Source organism: Mobula hypostoma, chromosome 11 (genome assembly GCF_963921235.1).
Source record: "Mobula hypostoma chromosome 11, sMobHyp1.1, whole genome shotgun sequence".
In the NCBI taxonomy this organism is placed as follows: domain Eukaryota; kingdom Metazoa; phylum Chordata; class Chondrichthyes; order Myliobatiformes; family Myliobatidae; genus Mobula; species Mobula hypostoma.
The window spans coordinates 101,949,365-101,969,492 of NC_086107.1; the positions used below are offsets into that span (position 1 = coordinate 101,949,365).

Genomic DNA, 20,128 nt, shown 5'->3' on the forward strand with positions numbered 1-20,128 from the left:
TTTTTCCTCCAGTCCTGCAGAAGGGTTTCGGCCTGAAACATTGATTGTATTTTTTTCCATAGATGCTGCCTGGCTTGCCGAGTTGCTCCAGCATTTTAGGTGTGTTGCTGTGCACTCACTCTTTCAACCTTGTTTATATCTTTCCTGTAGACAGGTGACCATGATGCTTCAAGTTAGGCTTCATCAATGTCTTGTACAACTTCAACATAACATCCCATTCCAGAGGTTTGCCAGGCTAGGGCTTTATTCTTTGGAATATTGGAATATCTTGTAGAAATGTTTAAAATTATAAGCATAGATAAGGTGTTTGATTAAAAATATTTTCCCCAGGATAAGGGTGACTAAAATTAGAGGACGTGGATTTAGGGTGAGAGGGGAAACATTTAAAAGGAACCTGAAGGGCAGCTTTTTTCACCAGAAGGTGGTGAGTACATGGAAAGAACTACAAAAGTGGTGAGGCAAGTACAGTGGTATCATTTAAGAACCACTTGGATAGGTACATGGAGGGGTGAGACTTAGAAGGATATGGGCTGAACCCAGGAAATTGGGACTAGCTAAGTGGACACTGAGGTCAACGTGGACTGACTGGGTTGAAGGGTCGAATCTGTATTGTATTGCTCTATGACTCTAACGATGAGCATGTAACTGCTAGATTGTAAAAAAAAATCTTATTCACTAACATGCTTTAATAAAGGAAAACTTCTGAACCTGTATATATCCCTAGGCTTACAATAATATGTTTACTCTTGATTGTCCTTTGAAATGTCCTGACAATCTATATGGATCAAAACATTAAATCAAAATAAGAATAAAAACAGACCAACGAAGATCAACTGGACAATGGATTAAAACAACGTTTGCCCCCAATCTTGTTGCCGTAAAAAGAAAATGTTCCTAATAGACATCAGGGAACTGGTATCTAAACTGGTAAAATTATACCATGGTTTGGTCAAGCAATAGTTTAATATAAAACAGAAAATGGAGGCAGGGAACTCTCAAAGGGTCAGATAATGTCTGTGGAGAGAGAAATGGAGCACAGCTCAATATACAGGTTGGCACCACACTGCAATATTGATGAGTTTTACACCCATCTGTGGATGGTGTTTCTAAATGTGGCTCTTAAAGTTCTAAGGAGTTTGTTAAACAAGTGTAAAGATTTTTCCTGGTAATCATTTTAGCTCAAAGACCCTTTCACATAATTGGGAAAGTGAGAAGAGTTCATCTTAAAATGCAAAGAGGATAGTAGAGTGATGAATAGAAAAAGGGAGCATCAGTGAAGCCAGTGTTGTAGCTGATTATCAGTTGTTGGAGGTCATGATTATTTCGTCATCATCTTAACTCCACATAGTCACAGGGAAAATGTTCAAATACCACCTAAGCAGCACCAGAGGTTTGGATCAAACTGGGATCTAGCCTGGATCACTGAAGGCTGCCAGCTGCTGTGCTAACTACTGTGCCAGCTCTTGGCTAAGCAATCCCACAATCCCACTATTTATCATTGCCTTGCAAATTACTCCCCTCAAGTCCCTATTCAGTTCCCTTTTGAATATCCTGAATCATTCTATTGCCATATCTCTTAAGCAGTGAGATCCAGGCCATTATCACTCTTCACATTAAGAAAATTTTCTTCATATTCTCCCTGCACTTTTGCCCATCACTTCCAAACTGTGTTCCCTAATCTTTAAACTACAATCCAAAGGAAATAGTATCACTCTATCCACCATCATAAACTTGTTGTTGTGATCCTTTGCAGCTCTATAAAATCTCCTTTAAAACCGCTTTACAGCAAGGAAAGTGACCCTAGCTTCTACAGTCTGACCTTGTATTTGAGTTTCCCAATCCTAAGATCCTCCGAGATGGATTTATGTGGAGTGAAGGCCTAAAATCAACGATAGGGAGGGAGAATTATTTTTCAACAAGGTACACAATTATTACCTTAGTCTGCCCAAGCGCCCAATATCAATTTAACTTGGTAATCAAATGTTCACACACTATTTCATATGAAGTCTCTGCTTGGACTCACAAATGAGACTCAAATGCAGATACAGGGAAGATATAATTCCATGCCTGAAAAAACAAACAATAAGGAATGACATCCAGTACCTTTATCAACCAGGTTGTCCTTTTTGTCTTTGTTATTAGCAGGTAATATTCACAATAGTTTGGAAATCAGATTCAGAGGACAGGGTAGTGCAGCAATTGGTGACCATATTTAGATACAACATTCCCAATTGTGGTACAACCTATGGTTCATAATCATTCAACATAATCTCTAAGCATCTATTTAAGCTCCATGCATTTGTTTAGAAACCCCAAGGTACCATCTGCTTTTCTAACTATGTCTCATCACATCTCGGCACTTGCGAAGAATCATGCACAAATATACCCTGGTACCTATGTCATCACACATTTTTAGAACTGTATCATTTGGTCATTTCAGTGTTAAAATTTATCTGCCATTTAAATGTCTATTTTGGAGCTCCGAACTATTGACTATACTTCAAAGTTGGGCTTCATCTAGAAATTTAGAAGTTTTACCATACATGTCAAATCAATATCACCATATGTCAAAAAAGTGGTCCTAGGGAATATGCGTATGCTATCCTCCAGGTTCAGAAAAAAAAGATTTGATTCTCTTTTTGTCCATAAATCATTTCTTTTTATTCATGCTGCCTTTAAACTTTTTATTCCTTGAGTTTCAATTTTAATAATTAACCATTGGCACAGGAGAGAAAGATAATAGGAAAAGAGGAGAAGCCACAAAATAGATAAAATTTTTGAGCAAATTATATTTTTTCTTGCATTGATATTTAACAAGCTTTTTTTTAATCCTTCCTTCCCAGGTGTATGCTGAGTAAAATGACGCAGCCGATCAGGGAACCTCTCCAGAGGAGGAAGTCACTGGGACCCATGTCCCCAAATGCTGCCAAGCGACTCTACCGTAACCTGTCCTTCAGGTTAAAGGGTAGTTCCAGCTCAGAGGAAGGCTGCCTCATCAAAAAAATTGAAAAGGAAAGAAGCAAGAAATCTTCTTCAATGGTATGAGTTCTTTTCTTGTGTTGGCCCATCAGTAGATCATTTACCTCGTGGAAGTCAGCAAGTATTTCTGAAAATAAATATGGATTCTTGTCAATTAATTTCCTCGTACCATTACAGATTCTTACTGTAATATGAAATGCCATGTATATTATTAACAAGTATTTAGAGCTTATAAGTGGTCTGTGCGGTTCAATAAATCAATGGTCATGTTTAAAGTCCAGTATCTTTGGATTAGTAAATTCTACAAAATCTTGTTCTTATAAATCTCAAATCTATAAAATGACAAAGATGGCAAACCAAGGAACCAAAACTAACAGACTGCATTGTGTTGACCTATTTTCTCAACAACTAAACAAAATTTTAGCTTTACTTGTCAATGCTGTGTATGGATCGGTTCACAACAAATGTAGAGGTGCTGACAACTCTGCTTTGCAATAACCCCAAAATATGTAATTACCCTGTAATTTCCAGTATAATATTACTTCAATATACCGCTATTGAACTCACGCAGCACAGTTAGCAGCCTATGCGGTAAAATAGCACAAAACTATGACTCACTTATGAGTAAAATATCCCCGCAGTGTGAGTCATAGTACATGGGTGAAGGATTCTGCAATGGTGTCAATCAGACGACCTGTTTTACTAGAATGCAATCTCCTCTGTTACTATAGAAACGAATCATAGCCAGATTTTCCTGCCTTCTTTCCATATGGTATCTCCATATAAACTGGATGTTGACATGGTGAGTTAGGTAAGTAACAATAATTGGTAGAAAATTTAGCAGAAAGGAGGCAAGAACTTCAGAGGTCTCTTCAATATTAGTGATGGTAACAGGGGAATTTTATGGGGTCAGTAACCCTTGGCAGATTTTCAGAAGGAATTCTGTGAATCAGTACTTATTGGCAACAGTTAAAAGGAAATCTTTCAGTGAGTTCTTGGCAATAGTAGTTCTGAGTAAACGCAACAGTAATGGTTCATTGAACTCTTCACTATTACCAGTGGTTTAAAGGTAGCTTTGTGAGGCCAGCGCTTCTTCAGAGTGAATTTAAGCAATAAGCTAAATGGGAATAGTGGGTCAGTTCTTAAATAATCATCCAAAAGAAACCTGAAACACAGAGGGCATTCAGTGCTATCGACCAACTACTGTGGTTGTGACCCAGATTATTCAATGCAAGTAGCATTGAATTCCAATTTGGTCTCTGTATTTGCTTCAGAAGCTACATTTTAGGGTCATATTTTTATTGATTTTAGTGGAATTTAATATATTTTTTAACTTCTAGAACATTCAGTATGATTCGGTCTTTGATGCTGTGGAACATGAAGATCTCGACGCAGTTCAGCAGATACTTGAGCGTCCTGGTACACTCAACAACCTCAATGAGGCTACAAGCAATGGCCTGGTACCTCTGGATATTGCTGTCCTGACTAATAACATCTCAATGGCGAGCCTCTTAATGAATGCTGGAGCCAGGGATAACCATCAGTGTGAGTAGTCAAAACTAGAACTAGGAATAGAGATTGCTAAGGGCACAGTCAAGAGTTAGTGTTGACTTTATAGGAAATACAATGACTGCTGTCATAGAATTGTGAGACTTCAATGAAAGGCGAAAACATGTATTTGGTCATTGCCATATATCTGTTCTCCACTCATAGGGTCATTCTAATATCCCTAGTAAGTATCACCTATCCCTGCTATCCCCACTGCTTATCAATCTTGCTGAGGGCTGGACTTCCACTGTTAAGACATTGGGTGCTAATCAAGTCTTAGGAGGAAGCACACATGTCTCCTACACTCCTCACTCAGGTCCTTCTAATCTGTGGCCCTCTTAACTGATTTTACAATAGTGAACACCCCGCACCAACTGTTGACATCAGCACCCTCATGTGTCAAAACCGTGTACAGAGAATGTGTTTCTCTAATGTGCACATTGCTTTATTGTGCTTCTCTATGATGAGGACCCACTTTATTTATTTGTTTACTTATGATATGGACTCTATGAGTATCGCTGGGACTTATTACCCTGGGGAGTGAGAAATGTGTGGAGCTAGAAAGTGGATAAGTTGATACAGCAGGAAGATCACACCTCCAAGTGTGATCAAAGTTCTAAATTTGTTTCATAAAACTGGCACTGTCAGTATTTATTATCCATTGCTACTTCTTCCCTGAACTGAAGGAGGCAGTTGAGAGCCAACTGTACTGGTGCAGCCAGCGCCTCATTCATGTAAAAGCAGACAGGGGTGGTAGATTTTCTTCCAGGAACCATCGGAGTTTTTAGAACAATCTGGTTGTTTTATGGCCACTGTTACCCAGACTTACCAAAAACTCTGTCTGCTGACTTCACCACTAGGCCACCATTCCCCACTTGATTGAAAGTAGTACAAAACCTAAGTAAATATCCCTATTGCTATTCTCATCACCATTCTGTTTGTCACATCTATTTCCCTTAAACTCTACATGTTCTCTATGCTGACATGTTGTCCATCCAGTCGATGAAGGAAATTGGCCTGTGCATCTGACGGCAATAGTGAGCAATGCGGGACAAAAGATTTCCGAACTGACAGAACTCAGGAATGAAGAGTCAGAGGTTGATTTCCATAACAAAACCCGAGCGCTTCGGACTTGGAGATTTCGATACAAGCTCTATAAGCAAATGAAACTTGCTTTTGACAATGCGCGTAAGTGCTTACATCTTTACCTGGAATCATTAGTTTTGTTTTTATTTAAAATTCCTTACATTTGTAAAACAATGTGTGTCCAAACTAGTCACCATTGTAACACTTCTTCCTGAGCTGCATATCCTACCCACTGCTCTCTTTGCAGTGACCTTTGCTCTTACCCTAGTTAAATTACTTTGCAGTGTTCTGACATACAAAGGATCATAGCAGCTTGTGCTTGATAGAGATAAGGTCACATTGAATTATGGAAGGAATAGTTGAATGAATGAGCAATCAATGGAGCAGTTCCATAAAGAGACAGTGAAGCAGTTCACATTGATTCATTAAGGGCAAATTGGATAGATTTCTTTGGGAAAATAACATTTTTGAGTACAGGCTGTCATAATATGAGACATGATAAGAGGCAAATGTAATATGCTAAGACGAACAAGTGACTATGGAGTTGTGGTTCCTTAATAGTTTCTCCTGATGGAGTTTTTGTCACGTCTCATCTGGGTGTGATGTAGACTAATTGATAATAATTGACCATATGAATCAGTTAACAACACAATTCTCAGGTTACCGGGATGGGGGTTAGTAAACCTTGAACATTCTACTCCTTTATTCCTATGTACTGTTCGTAAGTTCGTTTTCAAGAATTCAAAGTACATTTATTATCAAAGTATATATAATACAACCTTGAGATTTGTTTCTTAAAAGGCAGCCACAAACCAAAGAAACCCAAAAGAACCCATATATTTAAAAAAGACTCAAACACCCAATGTGCAGAGAGAAAAAAAACAAATCATGCCCATAAAAAAGAACCCATATAAAAAGAAGAACGTCAAACACCCAATGTGCAGAGAAAAAGAAAACACAAACAAATAGTGTTCTGAACTGAAATCTGCAAGAGAGTAAGATAGTTCAGTGCAGAGCAGAGTAAACCTCGTGGATCAGCGATCTGAACAACCCTTGTCTCAAGCTGCACCATCCTGATCTTTTCAATTTGGTTTAGCTCCTAAATCAATATTTAAATATCAGATACACTCTGGGTCTTGGATCCCACCACCTCGATTCGGCCTGTAACCGACACTTCCAATTCGGCATGGCACTTCAATCTCCATACAAACATCGAGTTCAGTTGCATCAGTACCTGGACCTGGACCCCGCTGCTTTGATTCAGCCTGTAACCGATCTTTCTGATGTTGCATGGCACTTAAGTCTCCATCCAAACATCAAGGTCAGTTGTATTGATGCACTCTGGTGCGCAAACCTCGCCGCCTCAATTTGGTACCTTCGGCACAGCGCTTAAATCAATCAAACCTTGGGCGCTCCTTGCTCTCACCGATGCGCCTGCCAACTCACCTTGCCTTGCCTCGCCTCAGTTCTGTCACATAGGATTGCCTTCAAATCCAAAGGGAGTTCCAGAATCAAGTTTATTATCACTGGCATGTGTCGTGAAATTTGTTAACTTAGCAGCAGCAGTTCAATGCAATACATAATATAGAAGAAAAAAACAAAATAAAATTAGAATAATAAATCAATCAATCAATTACAATATACATTTATTGAGAAGATTAAAATTCGTGCAAAAACCAGGAATAATATATATTAAAAAAGTGAGGTAGTGTCCAAGGGTTCAATGTCCATTTAGGAATCAGATGGCAGAGGGGAAGAAGCTGTTCCTGAGTCGCTGAGTGTGTGCCTTCAGGCTTCTGTACCTCCTACCTGATGGTAACAGTGAGAAAAGGACATGCCCTGGGTGCTAGAGGTCCTTAATAATGAACACTGCCTTTCTGAGATACTGCTCCTTGAAGATGTCCTGGGTACTTTGTAGGCTAGTACCCAAGATGGAGCTGACTAAATTTACAACCCTCTGCAGCTTCTTTTGGTCCTGTGCAGTAGCCCCTCCCCCCCATACCAGACAGTGATGCGGCCTGTCAGAATGCTCTCCACAGTACACCTATAACAGTTTTTGAGTGTATTTGTTGACATACCAAATCTCTTCAAACTCCTAATGAAGTATAGTCGCTGTCTAGCCTTCTTTATAACTGCATCAAAATGTTGGGACCAGGTTAGATCCTCAGAGATCTTGACACCCAGGAACTTGAAACTGCTCACGCTCTCCACTTCTGATCCCTCTATGAGAATTCATCTTACCCTTCATCTTACCCTTCCTGAAGTCCACAATCAGCTCTTCCGTCTTACTAACATTGAGTGCCAGGTTGTTGCTGCGACACCACTCCACTAGTTGGCATCAATGGTTGCCTCTACTTTGCTCTTTGAACCATCTCAGTATCTGCCTGCAGCAATCCGTGGCCCTCCCAATTACTTACAATTCCTCCTAGTTTTGTATCATAGTTAAGCATGATGTTTAGCCAAATTTTTGAACGTATGCAGTGCAAAGGAGTGGCTTGACTTGCCCAACTATTGTGAGAAAGTGCACATCCAACCAATTTACTAACATCCTACTTAATTGAATTATCAATACAGTTATAGTTTTAGACTTCTTTTATTATGACGTTAAATTGCAATATATCAACTGAATCAAAGAGACATTATGTTGACTCTCCCCACCATATTTAATGCAGAACATGAGGGTAACCTGAATTAATCCCTTTTCCCTACAGATGTTCCTGATTCTCCAGAGAATGTGTGTTTGTTTGTAACTGGCAGTACATCTCTTCAGGTCACATTTGAGGAACCACGAAAGACAGACACCTTGATAATCACGCGATATAAAGGTAGTTTTAACCATCTGACTCATTGTTGTAATTGCTACGGCTCTAATGTGTCTATTGTACAATTTCCAAGTGTTCACAGAATTTTTTTTAAATGTTGGTTAAAACAGCAAACAACTGATTAATACAGGAGGGTAATTTCCATTGTTCTTTATGACATTGAAGGAGGCCATTTGGTCCACCGAGTCTCTGCTGGCTCACACAGGAATCCCATTGCTCCACTGATTTTCTCTGTAGTTTATTCTCTCTATATTTCCATCAATTCCACCCAACATTACCATTTACTGTCACTCTAGGACAATTTAACCTAACCTAATTAACCTACCATCATGTTCAAACAACCATTCACAGTGAGTAGGTGACCTAAGTTGCCATCAGGGCATTCGGTTAGGGGAGATAAATACTGACTATGGAACCCTATGCAAATTATTGTGGTGGTGTGCAGAAACAAATATGACCAACTAAGATCTTTACTTAAGCAGTAAAAAAGCCCATTAACACTCCCTGTTAACAGGAATTAACTGGGACTTGGACAAAGTCTGGGAGAGTAACTCCCACAGATGTATGTTTACCAGAACAAAAGACACAAGATATTTGATCAAAATCCTGGACTCTAGATTGATGGTTGTTTTGTTTCATGGAGCTGCCAGTACTGACCTCATCAAGAGCTATAGGGTACGTTAGAGATGGGTCTTTTTATATGTCTGCCTTCAACACCAGCACCAGGCCATCGCCAGAATTTACCCTACTACTGCAGAGTGAGTTTGATATCCAGGCAGCAGCCAGCTGAACTGCTCAATCCATCCATGGAGTTTAACGATTTTCTGATCACTAATTTATACAGGACTCCTTGGCTTAAAGATAAGTCTGGAAGGTTGCACTCCACAGAAAAAATAACTAATGGTTTGGAACTCATTTTCCTGGACAGGGGAGAATGAATACTATTGTTGTAGTGCTGCTTTTGGGTATGGGGTCTACAATTGGTTTATCAATAGTATGGTCAATGGGGAATCCAGGAGAAGCTTCTTCTTCCGGACCACTCTCCTATCAGGTTCCTTCTTCTCCAGCCCTTCGCCTTTCCTGCCCACCTGGCTCCACCTATCACCTTCTAGCTTATCTTCCTTCCCCTCCCCCACCTTTTTATTCTGGCATCTTCTCCCTCCCTTTCCAGTCCTGAAGAAAGGTCTTGGCCTGAAACATTGACTGTTTATTCATTTCCATAGATACTGCCTGATCTGCTGAGTTCCTCCAACATTTTGTGCGTGTTATTTCTTCTTCCAGTTCTTGTGGAGGACATGGATAGAATAAGCACTTTTAGGGAGAAGAAGAGAATAGAAAGATATGTTGACAGGATGAAATGAAATAGGGTGCATGGAGTCTGTGTAGAATACCAACACTGGCAATGACCATTTGGGCATGATGACTAATCTCAATGCAAAGCATCCTGTGTAATACCTTGTAAATGCCAATTGCTTGGGCGCTGTAGAAGAGCAAGAAATTGCAAAGCGCCAAGAAGTGTGTCTAAATAGCTTCATCTTCAACAGAGAGAATTGGCTGAATTTCTTTCAAAATGCACAATGTTCATCATTCAAAAATGGAGTGAACAAAGGGGCAGAAGTGGTAGATGGCATTGGACTATAAAGTAATAAGATTGTGGGTGGGGACAGCTGAAGTACATCTGCAAGGAAGACAAAAACTGTATGTATAGTTGTAGTGCATGAATTTGGAAAGCTTGAAGTTAAATTCACCATGTGGGATTCAGAGGGAATGATCGAAACATGGCTCAAATAAAAGGACTGAGTATTCAGTATTTCCTAGATATGAGATATTTAGAAAAGATAGGGAATGAAGAACAGGAGGCAAAATTGATTAGGAAAAAAATAATGTAATGATCAAGTAAGGGCAGGGATATCTTTACATGGTCATGGATTGAATCCACTTGCAGGAAAGATACTATCGTAGTACTGGAGTTAATTGTCAGGCTACTTAATATTGAGAGGGAGATAGAGGAACAAATCAACATAGAGCTGCAGAGACGTGCAGGGACAGTAGAATGGTGATAGTAGAAGAAGTTAATTCCTCAGCATTCTGGTGAACTTCTTTCAACTCGTCATTTTTGCCCTTACAAGTAAGTAGGGGCATTGCTGGATCTGGTACTGGAGAATATGGCAAACCAATTTGCTGTTAATTTCTTAATGAAGTTTAAGATCTTAGGAATACTTAAAGAGGTGAAAAAATCAGGAGGCATTAATTAGAGAAGACTATCTGTGCTTAAAGTAAATAAGTTTGGTTTGGATGGCAGACATTCTAGATGGCTAAGCACAGTGGAATTGATTAATTTTCTACTCATCCCTGGGTATGTGAGAGGTTTCAGAGCTCTAGCAAATAGCAAGCGTGACAATCGTATTCAAGACATGAGAAAATGCTGGCAACTATGGACCAGTCTGGATCACCTCTGTTATAGAAATCTTTTGGAAAGAGTTAACAGCCAACATGGATTCAACCATCTGAATGGCCTCTTTCTGCACCAGAAGGATTTTTGTGACCCTGCAGTTTCCAGGTAGTCGCCAGGAAAATTGTTGGAAAACTGTTCTGTCTCAACTTTCTGTCAGTAAGAGCCCGTTGTTAATTCTCAAAGGGAAGTCATTTAACTCTCATTTGTATGTGTGTACAGCCGCATCAATATAAAATTCCTTATCCTAAACTTGAAACAACACAGAGGAGGGCTATTTGTCCCATCAAGTCTATACCAGATCCTAAGGGAGCAATTACATTAGTCTCATCCGCCCTCTCCTTAATTCACTGTACCCCTGTACCTTTTTTCACTCATATATGCTCAGCAATTCCCCTTTGGTTCTTTTTGCCATTGGCCTGCATTATGGGGTAATATACAGCAGCCTGTTAACTCACCATATGTCTTTGGGATGTGGGATAATGCTGGGGCACCCAGAAGGCTCCTATGTGATCACAGAGAGAATGTGGAAACTGAGACAGACAGTGCTCAAGCAACATACATAAAAGTTGCTGGTGAACGCAGCAGGCCAGGCAGCATCTCTAGAAAGAGATGCAGTCAACGTTTCAGGCCGAGACCCTTTGTCAGGACTAACTGAAGGAAGAGTGAGTAAGGGATTTGAAAGTTGGAGGGGGAGAGGGAGATCCAAAATGATAGGAGAAGACAGGAGGGGGAGGGATGGAGCCAAGAGCTGGACAGGTGATAGGCAAAAGGGATACGAGAGGATCATGGGACAGGAGGTCTGGGAAGAAAGACAAGGGAGGGGGGAACGCAGAGGATGGGCAAGGGGTATATTCAGAGGGACAGAGGGAGAAAAAGGAGAGTGGGAGAAAGAATGTGTGTATAAAAATAAGTAACAGATGGGGTACGAGGGGGAGGTGGGGCATTAGCGGAAGTTAGAGAAGTCGATGTTCATGCCGTCAGGTTGGAGGCTACCCAGACGGAATATAAGGTGATGTTCCTCCAACCTGAGTGTGGCTTCATCTTTACAGTAGAGGAGGCCGTGGATAGACATGTCAGAATGGGAATGGGATGTGGAATTAAAATGTGTGGCCACTGGGAGATCCTGCTTTCTCTGGCGGACAGAGCATAGGTGTTCAGCAAAGCGGTCTCCCAGTCTGCGTCGGGTCTCGCCAATATATAAAAGGCCACATCGGGAGCACCAGACGCAGTATATCACCCAGACAACTCACAGGTGAAGTGTTGCCTCACCTGGAAGGACTGTTTGGGGCCCTGAATGGTGGTAAGGGAGGAAGTGTAAGGGCATGTGTAGCACTTGTTCCGCTTACACGGATAAGTGCCAGGAGGGAGATCAGTGGGGAGGGATGGGGAGGACGAATGGACAAGGGAGTCGCGTAGGGAGCGATCCCTACGGAATGCAGAGAGAGGGGGGGAGGGAAAGATGTGCTTAGTGGTGGGATCCCGTTGGAGGTGGCGGAAGTTACGGAGAATAATATGTTGGACCTGGAGGCTGGTGGGGTGGTAGGTGAGGACCAGGGGAACACTATTCCTAGTGGGGTGGCGGGAGGATGGAGTGAAAGCAGATGTACGTGAAATGGGGGAGATGTGTTAAGAGCAGAGTTGATAGTGGAGGAAGGGAAGCCCCTTTCTTTAAAAAAGGAAGACATCTCCCTCGTCCTAGAATGAAAAGCCTCATCCTGAGGGCAGATGCGACGGAGACGGAGGAATTGCGAGAAGGGGATGGCGTTTTTGCAAGAGACAGGGTGAGAAGAGGAATAGTCCAGATAGCTGTGAGAGTCAGTAGGCTTATAGTAGACATCAGTGGATAAGCTGTCTCCAGAGACAGAGACAGAAAGATCTAGAAAGGGGAGGGAGGTGTCGGAAATGGACCAGGTAAACTTGAGGGCAGGGTGAAAGTTGGAGGCAAAGTTAATAAAGTCAACGAGCTCTGCATGCGTGCAGGAAGCAGCGCCAATGCAGTCGTCGATGTAGCGAAGGAAAAGTGGGGGACAGATACCAGAATAGGCACGGAACATAGATTGTTCCACAAAGCCAACAAAAAGGCAGGCATAGCTAGGACCCATACGGGTGCCCATAGCTACACCTTTAGTTTGGAGGAAGTGGGAGGAGCCAAAGGAGAAATTAATAAAAGTAAGGACTAATTCCGCTAGATGGAGCAGAGTGGTGGTAGAGGGGAACTGATTAGGTCTGGAATCCAAAAAGAAGCGTAGAGCTTTGAGACCTTCCTGATGGGGGATGGAAGTATATAGGGACTGGACATCCATGGTGAAAATAAAGCGGTAGGGGCCAGGGAACTTAAAATCATCGAAAAGTTTAAGAGCGTGAGAAGTGTCACGAACATAGGTAGGAAGGGATTGAACAAGGGGGGATAAAACCGTGTCGAGGTATGCAGAAACGAGTTCGGTGGGGCAGGAGCAAGCTGAGACAATAGGTCGGCCAGGACAGGCAGGTTTGTGGATCTTGGGTAGGAGGTAGAAACGGGAAGTGCGAGGTGTGTGAACTATAAGGTTGGTAGCAGTGGATGGGAGATCCCCTGAGCGGATAAAGTCGGTGGTGGTGTGGGAAACAATGGCCTGGTGCTCCTTAGTGGGGTCACAATCGAGGGGTAAATAAGAGGAGGTATCCGCGAGTTGTCGCTGTGCCTCAGCAAGGTAGAGGTCAGTACGCCAGACTACAACAGCACCCCCCCTTATCGGCGGGTTTAATAATAAGGTTAGGATTAGTGCGGAGGGAGTGGAGAGCAGAGCGTTCCGAAGGAGTGAGGTTGGAATGGGGAAAAGGTGCGGTGAAGTCGAGACAGTTGATGTCCCGTCGGCAGTTAGCGATAAAGAGATCCAGAGCAGGCAGAAGACCAGAGCAGGGTGTCCATGAAGAAGAGGAGGGTTGAAGATGGGAGAAGGGGTCATCGGTGGGGGTGGAAGAGTCCTTGCCGAAGAAGTAGGCTCGGAGACGGAGACGGCGGAAGAAAAGTTCCGTATCATGGCGAACACGGAACTCACTGAGGTGTGGGCAAAGGGGGACAAAGGTGAGGCCCTTACTGAGGACAGAGCGCTCTGCCTCCGACAGTTGAAGGTCGGAGTGCTCAAGGCCAGGATCAAACCCTAGTCACCCGAGGGATGAGGTAGTAGCAGTAGTTACATTCATTCTGATTTTAACTCCATATCCTTCTCTTAATTGGATTGATACAATTTGTGTCTTTCAGTGGAGTGGAGTTACTCTGAAACCTTTGAAACCAGAGCAGGAGTTGCTGTTGTCGAGGATCTGAAGTCCCTGCAGTTAGCAATTGAAGGCCTCGTCACGGTAAGTGGCAGCATGACATATTCTTATGGCTTTGCCTAGAAATAGGTTTTAACAGTGCCTGTTTATATGTATAAATTAAACAAACTTGTTGAACTCCTTGTTCCCATTTCTTCCCATGACCCTGCCCATTGGGAAAGTGACTCTGGCAGTCGCAGCTCTCATTCACCCAAAACATGCCATTTCCCTGTCGTACTGTGTATGCACAATAATATCATGAACAGGCACAGCCACCATTAATTATTTACCAACAGAAAATGGATTAAAAGGCCATGACCTTCAAATTCAACTCACAATAATAAAAAATGAAAAGACAGAGTCCTGAATCATGTTGCATTTTAAAAAGTCCCTGCTGGAGTATCATTTTTATACTTTATAAATTTCCTCTACCAATCGCATTCAAAATCTCATTGCTGAAGACACTGATCATAGATTGAGACATCTCTGCACTAATAACGATGCTATCTGGCTCAAGGTCTCACTTACGTTATATTCATAAACACCCTTTTGCATGAAATATTACTTTACAGCTCTGCAATCTACAAGTCAATGTTTGCATACTTATTTTCAAATCAATTTGCAAATACGATGGTGCAGCATTAATGGTAGAAGAATGTGCTGCACTATAACCAATGCTTCTGTAAAATCCACATTATATCCATTATTTTTAATATGCAAAACTATGCAAACTATCAACAGCTCTGCTGCCTTTGTTTAAAAAAAAAATTAAGAGAGAAGTTAAGATAAATCCAACAATAATTTATAATACTCCCACTGTTTTTTATCTTACCATTTCGCCAACAATCATGCAAGTGGTTCTAGTTTGAACATTTAAGCAAAATCTAACACTAATGGATCTTTTCTTTTGGTAATCAAACATGCAAATAGTTTCATGAGAGTCATAGTAAATTTGCAGCATTGAATGAGGCTATAGCCCATCATGTCAACACTAGTCAAAAAAGAGCTGCTCAACCTAACTACACCTTACAACAGTCCTGTTGAGCTGCAGGTATATTTCCAGGCAGTTCTGAAGGAATTTTCCCCTCTCTCTATCATTTAGACAGTGAGTTTCAAATACCTCCTGGCTGAAAACTTATTTCTTCATCTTTCCTAATCCATTCTATCCTTCCACTGATAATTTAAATCTATTCTCCCTGGTTTTTTGACTATTCAACTAAGGAAAAAAAGGACTCTATCCAGGCCGTTATTAATTTTATGCTCCTCATTTAGGTCTCCCATTGGCCTGCCCATTAGCAAATTAAAACCCCAGACCTTTGAATCTTTCTTCATCGCTAAAATTCCAGATCTGGCAACATTCTTGCAAATTTCCTCTGCACCCCTTTCATTCAATCATATCATTCCTTTGATGTGGTGACCGGAACTGTACACAGTATTCACACTGTGATCTAACAAGTCTTGTGTTCAGTTCCATCAGAACCTCCTGCTCTCACATTGCATGCCTTAACCAGCAAAGGGAAGTAGCCCGTGTGCCTTCTTAACATTTATCTACCAGTCCTGCTAAAGATCAATGGCACGCACTACAAGACCTTTGTGTCCTCCGCAATCCTCCTATTTATTGTGTAGTCTTTGTCTTCCTATATTTCACTAAACATGTTATCTCACACAGGATTAAACTTCATTTGCCATTCTTCTGTCTAATTGATCAGATTGTCCTAAAGATGAAAGCCTCTTATGTCTTGTCAACATATTGACCAGTTGTTATTATCACAAACAAGAGAAAATGTGCAGATGCTGGAAATCCAAGCAACACACGCAAAATGCTGGAATAATTCAGCAGGCCAGGCAGCATTTTTAGGAAAAGAGTATAGTCGACGTTTTGTGTCAAGACCCTTCATCAGGACTGGAGAAAAAAAGATGAGGAGTCAGAGTAAGAAGATGAGGGGAGGGGAGGAAGAAGGACAAGGTGATAGTGAAACTGGGGGGGGTGAAGTAAAGAGCTCAGAAGTTGATAGGTGAAATAGATACAGGGCTAGAGAAGGGGGAATCTGATAGGAGAGGATAGAAGACCATGGAAGAAAGAAAAGGGGGAGGAGAACCAGAGAGAAGTAATGGGCAGGTAAGGAGATAAGGTGAGAGAGAGAAATGGGAATGGAGAATGGTGAAGGAGAGTGGGGCATTACCAGAAGTTCAAGAAATTAACGTTCATGCCATCAGGTTGGAGGCTACCCAGACAGAATATAAGGTGTTGCTCCTCCAACCTGAGTGTGGCCTCATCGTGACAGTAGAGGAGGCCGTGGACTGACATGTCGAATGGGAATGGGAAGTGGATCCTCTCCTATCAGATTCCCCCTTCTCTAACCTCTATCTCTTTCACCTATGAACTTGCCAGCTCTTTACTTCGCTTGCCCCCCCCCGCCCTGGTTTCACCTATCACCTTGTGTCTCTTCCTCCCCTCCCTTCACCTTCTTACTCTGACTGCTCATCTTTTTTACTCCAGTCCTGATTAAGGGTCCTGGCCCAAAATGTGGACTGTACTCTTTTGCTTAGATGTTGCCTGACCTGCTGAGTTCCTCCAGCATTTTGTGTGTGTTGAGTTGTTATTAAACCTCTTTAACATGCCACCTATATTTAAATCTAAGTACAAAATAAATCCTGCTGACGGGTCTCAACCAGAAGTGTTGACTGTTTACTCTTTTCCAAAACTGCTGCCTGGCCTGCTGAGTTCCTCCAGCATTCTGTGTGTGTTGCTTTGATTTCCAAAATCTGCAAATTTTCTTGTTTCTGACAAAAAATGGAAATCCTTTTTCAGCCACATGTAGCCCAACACAAGGGTAAAAATAGAGGTAATATGGGAGATTTTGCACAGATTTGTGAGACTGGTAATGGGAGGCCCAAATGATGTCAGCATTTCAATATGGGTTATTGAAGGACACTGAGGTGCAAGGGAATAAGGGATTGTATCTTGGAAAGGATTGGGGCAGTCAACCTATTTCCATGTTGTAGCTTGTAGCTCTATAAGATTCCATGTAATAAGGAAACTAACTTGTTTTCATGGTCTACACTCATAAGTGAAAAATTCGTTTGTATCAGAGTTAACACCCACATATTGAAAATAAGTTATTTCAATTTGAGTCACATGTTCAATTGTTAATCAATTATAGCATCAGCCTACCCTTATGATTCAATGACAATGATCAAATGCCCTAAATAAAAACAGAAAAGGCTGGATATACTCAGCAAGTCATGCTGCATTTGTGGGAAGAGAAATGGAGCTAATGTTTCAGGTCAAAAACCTCTTGTCAGAACTGGAAAGGAGACAAAAGAAGCTGCACGGAGGGAAGCGGTCTCCCGTGGGGTAAAACAGGATGGGGATGTGACCATAGGGCTCTTACGTTATATGTTAATGATCAGGATAATGGAATTGATTAGCTGGTTCAGTAGTATCGCAGCAACAACCTTGGCCTCAACGTCAGTAAGAAATGTGGGAAATGTTTAGGGGATATTTGTGTGGGGTTCTGCATAGGTATATCCCAATGAGACAGGGAGAGGATGGTAGGGTAAAGAACCGTGGTGTACAAATGCTGTTGTAAATCTAGTCAAGAAGAAAAGAGCTTACAAAAGGTTCAAAAAACTAGGTAATGATAGAGATCTAGAAAATTATAAGGCTGGCAGGAAGGAGCTTAAGAATGAAATTAGGAGAGCCATGAAGAGGCCATGAGAAGGCTTTGGCAGACAAGATTAAGGAAAACCCCAAGGAATTCTACAAGTGCATGAAGAGCAAGAGGATAAGACATGAGAGAATAGGACCAATCAAGTGTGACTGTGGAAAAGTGTGTATGGAACCGGAGGATATAGCAGAGGAACTTAATGAATACTTTGCTTCAGTATTCACTACAGAAAAGGATCTTGGCAATTGTAGGGATGACTTACAGCGGACTGGAAAAACTTGAGCATGTAGATATTAATGAAGAGGATGTGCTGGAGCTTTTGGAAAGCAACAAGTTGGATACGTCACCGGGACCAGATGGGATGTACCCCAGGCTATTGTGGGAAGTGAGGCAGGAGATTGCTGAGCCTCTGGCAATGATCTTTGCATCATCAATGAGGACGGGAGAGGTCCTGGAGGATTGGAGGGTTGCAGATGTTGTTCTCTTATTCAAGAAAGGGAGTAGAGATAGCCCAGGAAATTATAGACCAGTGAGTCTTACTTCAGTGGTTGGTAAGTTGATGGAGAAGATCCTGAGAGGCAGGATTTATGAACATTTGGAGAGGCATAATATGATTAGGAATAGCCAGCATGGCTTTGTCAAAGGCAGGTCGTGCCTTACGAACCTGATTGAATCTTTTGAGGATGTGACTAAACACATTGATGAAGGTAGAGCCATAGATGTATTGTATATGGATTTCAGCAAGGCATTTGATAAGGTACCCCATGCAAGACTTATTGAGAAAGTAAGGAGGCATGGGATCCAAGAGGACATGGCTTTGTGGATCCAGAACTTGTTCGCCTACAGAAGGCAAAGAGTGATTGTAAGTGGTTCATATTCTGCATGGAGGTCGGTGACCAGTGGTGCACCTCAGGGATCTGCTCTGGGACCCATACTCTTTGTGATTTTTATAAATGACCTGTGTAGATAGTGTGGAGGGCTGTCAGAGATTACAGCGGGACATTGATAGGATGCAAAACTGAGAAATGGCAGATGGAGTTCAACCCAGATAAGTGTGAGATGGTTCATTTTGGTAGGTCAAATATGATGGCAGAATATAGCATTAATGGTTAGACTCTTGGCAGTGTGGAGGATCAGAGGGATCTTGGAGCCCGAGTCCATGGGATACTCAAAGCTGCTACACAGGTTGACTCTGTGGTTAAGAAGGCATACGGTGCACTGGCTTTCATCAATCATGGGATTGAGTTTAAGAGCTGACAGGTAATGTTGCAGCTATATGGGACCCTGATCAGACCTCACTTGGAGTACTGTGCTCAATTCTGATCACCTCACTACAGGAAGGACATGGAAACCATAGAAAGGGTGCAGAGGAGATTTACAAGGAGGTTGCCTGGATTGGGGAGCATGCCTTATGAGAATAGGTTGAGTGAACTCGGCCTTTTCTCCTTGGAGCAACGGAGGGTGAGAGGTGACCTGATAGAGGTGTACAAGATAATGAGAGGCAGTGATCGTGTGGATAGTCAGAGGCTTTTTCCCGGGGCTGAAATATCTAGCATGAGAGGGCATAGCTTTAAGGTGCTTGAAAGTAGGTACAGAGGAGATATCAGGGGTAAGTTTTTTACACAGAGAGTGGTGAGTGTTTGGAATGGGCTGCCGGCAGCGGTGGTGGAGGCGGAAACGATAGGGTCTTTTAAGAGACTCCTGGATAGGTGCATGAAGCTTAGAAAAATAGAAGGCTATGGGTAAGCCTAGTTGGTTCTAAGGTAAGGACTTGTTCGGCACAGCTTTGTGGGCCGAAGGGCCTGTATTGTGCCAAGTGAGGTCTGACCAGGGTCCTATATAGCTGCAACATTACCTGTCAGCTCTTAAACTCAATCCCACGATTGATGAAAGCCAGTGCACTGTTTGCCTTCTTAACCACAGAGTCAACTTGTGTAGCAGCTTTGAGTATCCCATGGACTCGGGTCCCAAGATCCCTCTGATCCTCCACACTGCCAAGAGTCTAGGTTTCTATGTTTCTAATTGATTGTGGACCTCAGAAAAGGGAAGTCGAGGGAACACATACCTAACTTCACCAAAGGATCAGCAGTGTCAACATCTCTGAAGATCTATCCTGATCCCAACATATTAATGCAATTACAAAGAAAACACAACAGTGGCTATATTTCACTAAGAATTTGAGGAGAATCAGTGTGTCACCAAAGATGCTCGCAATTTTCTAGAGATGTACATGGAAATGGCAAGGGTAAAAAGACACTAATAGCAGTTATATA

General features: G+C 41.9%; 1 protein-coding gene across 1 annotated transcript in view; it reads left to right on the forward strand.

The window, feature by feature from the left end:
• The window catches only part of LOC134354385 (ankyrin repeat and fibronectin type-III domain-containing protein 1-like), a 230,860-nt gene that overhangs the window by 163,509 nt on the left and 47,223 nt on the right, over positions 1–20,128 (forward strand). Inside the window, exons 3-7 of the mRNA XM_063063360.1 lie at positions 2,844–3,039; positions 4,320–4,524; positions 5,527–5,715; positions 8,325–8,438; positions 14,132–14,229. Coding sequence (XP_062919430.1) covers positions 2,848–3,039; positions 4,320–4,524; positions 5,527–5,715; positions 8,325–8,438; positions 14,132–14,229 — 798 coding nt within the window. The 5' untranslated portion in view covers positions 2,844–2,847. The remainder of the gene's footprint in view (positions 1–2,843; positions 3,040–4,319; positions 4,525–5,526; positions 5,716–8,324; positions 8,439–14,131; positions 14,230–20,128) is intronic.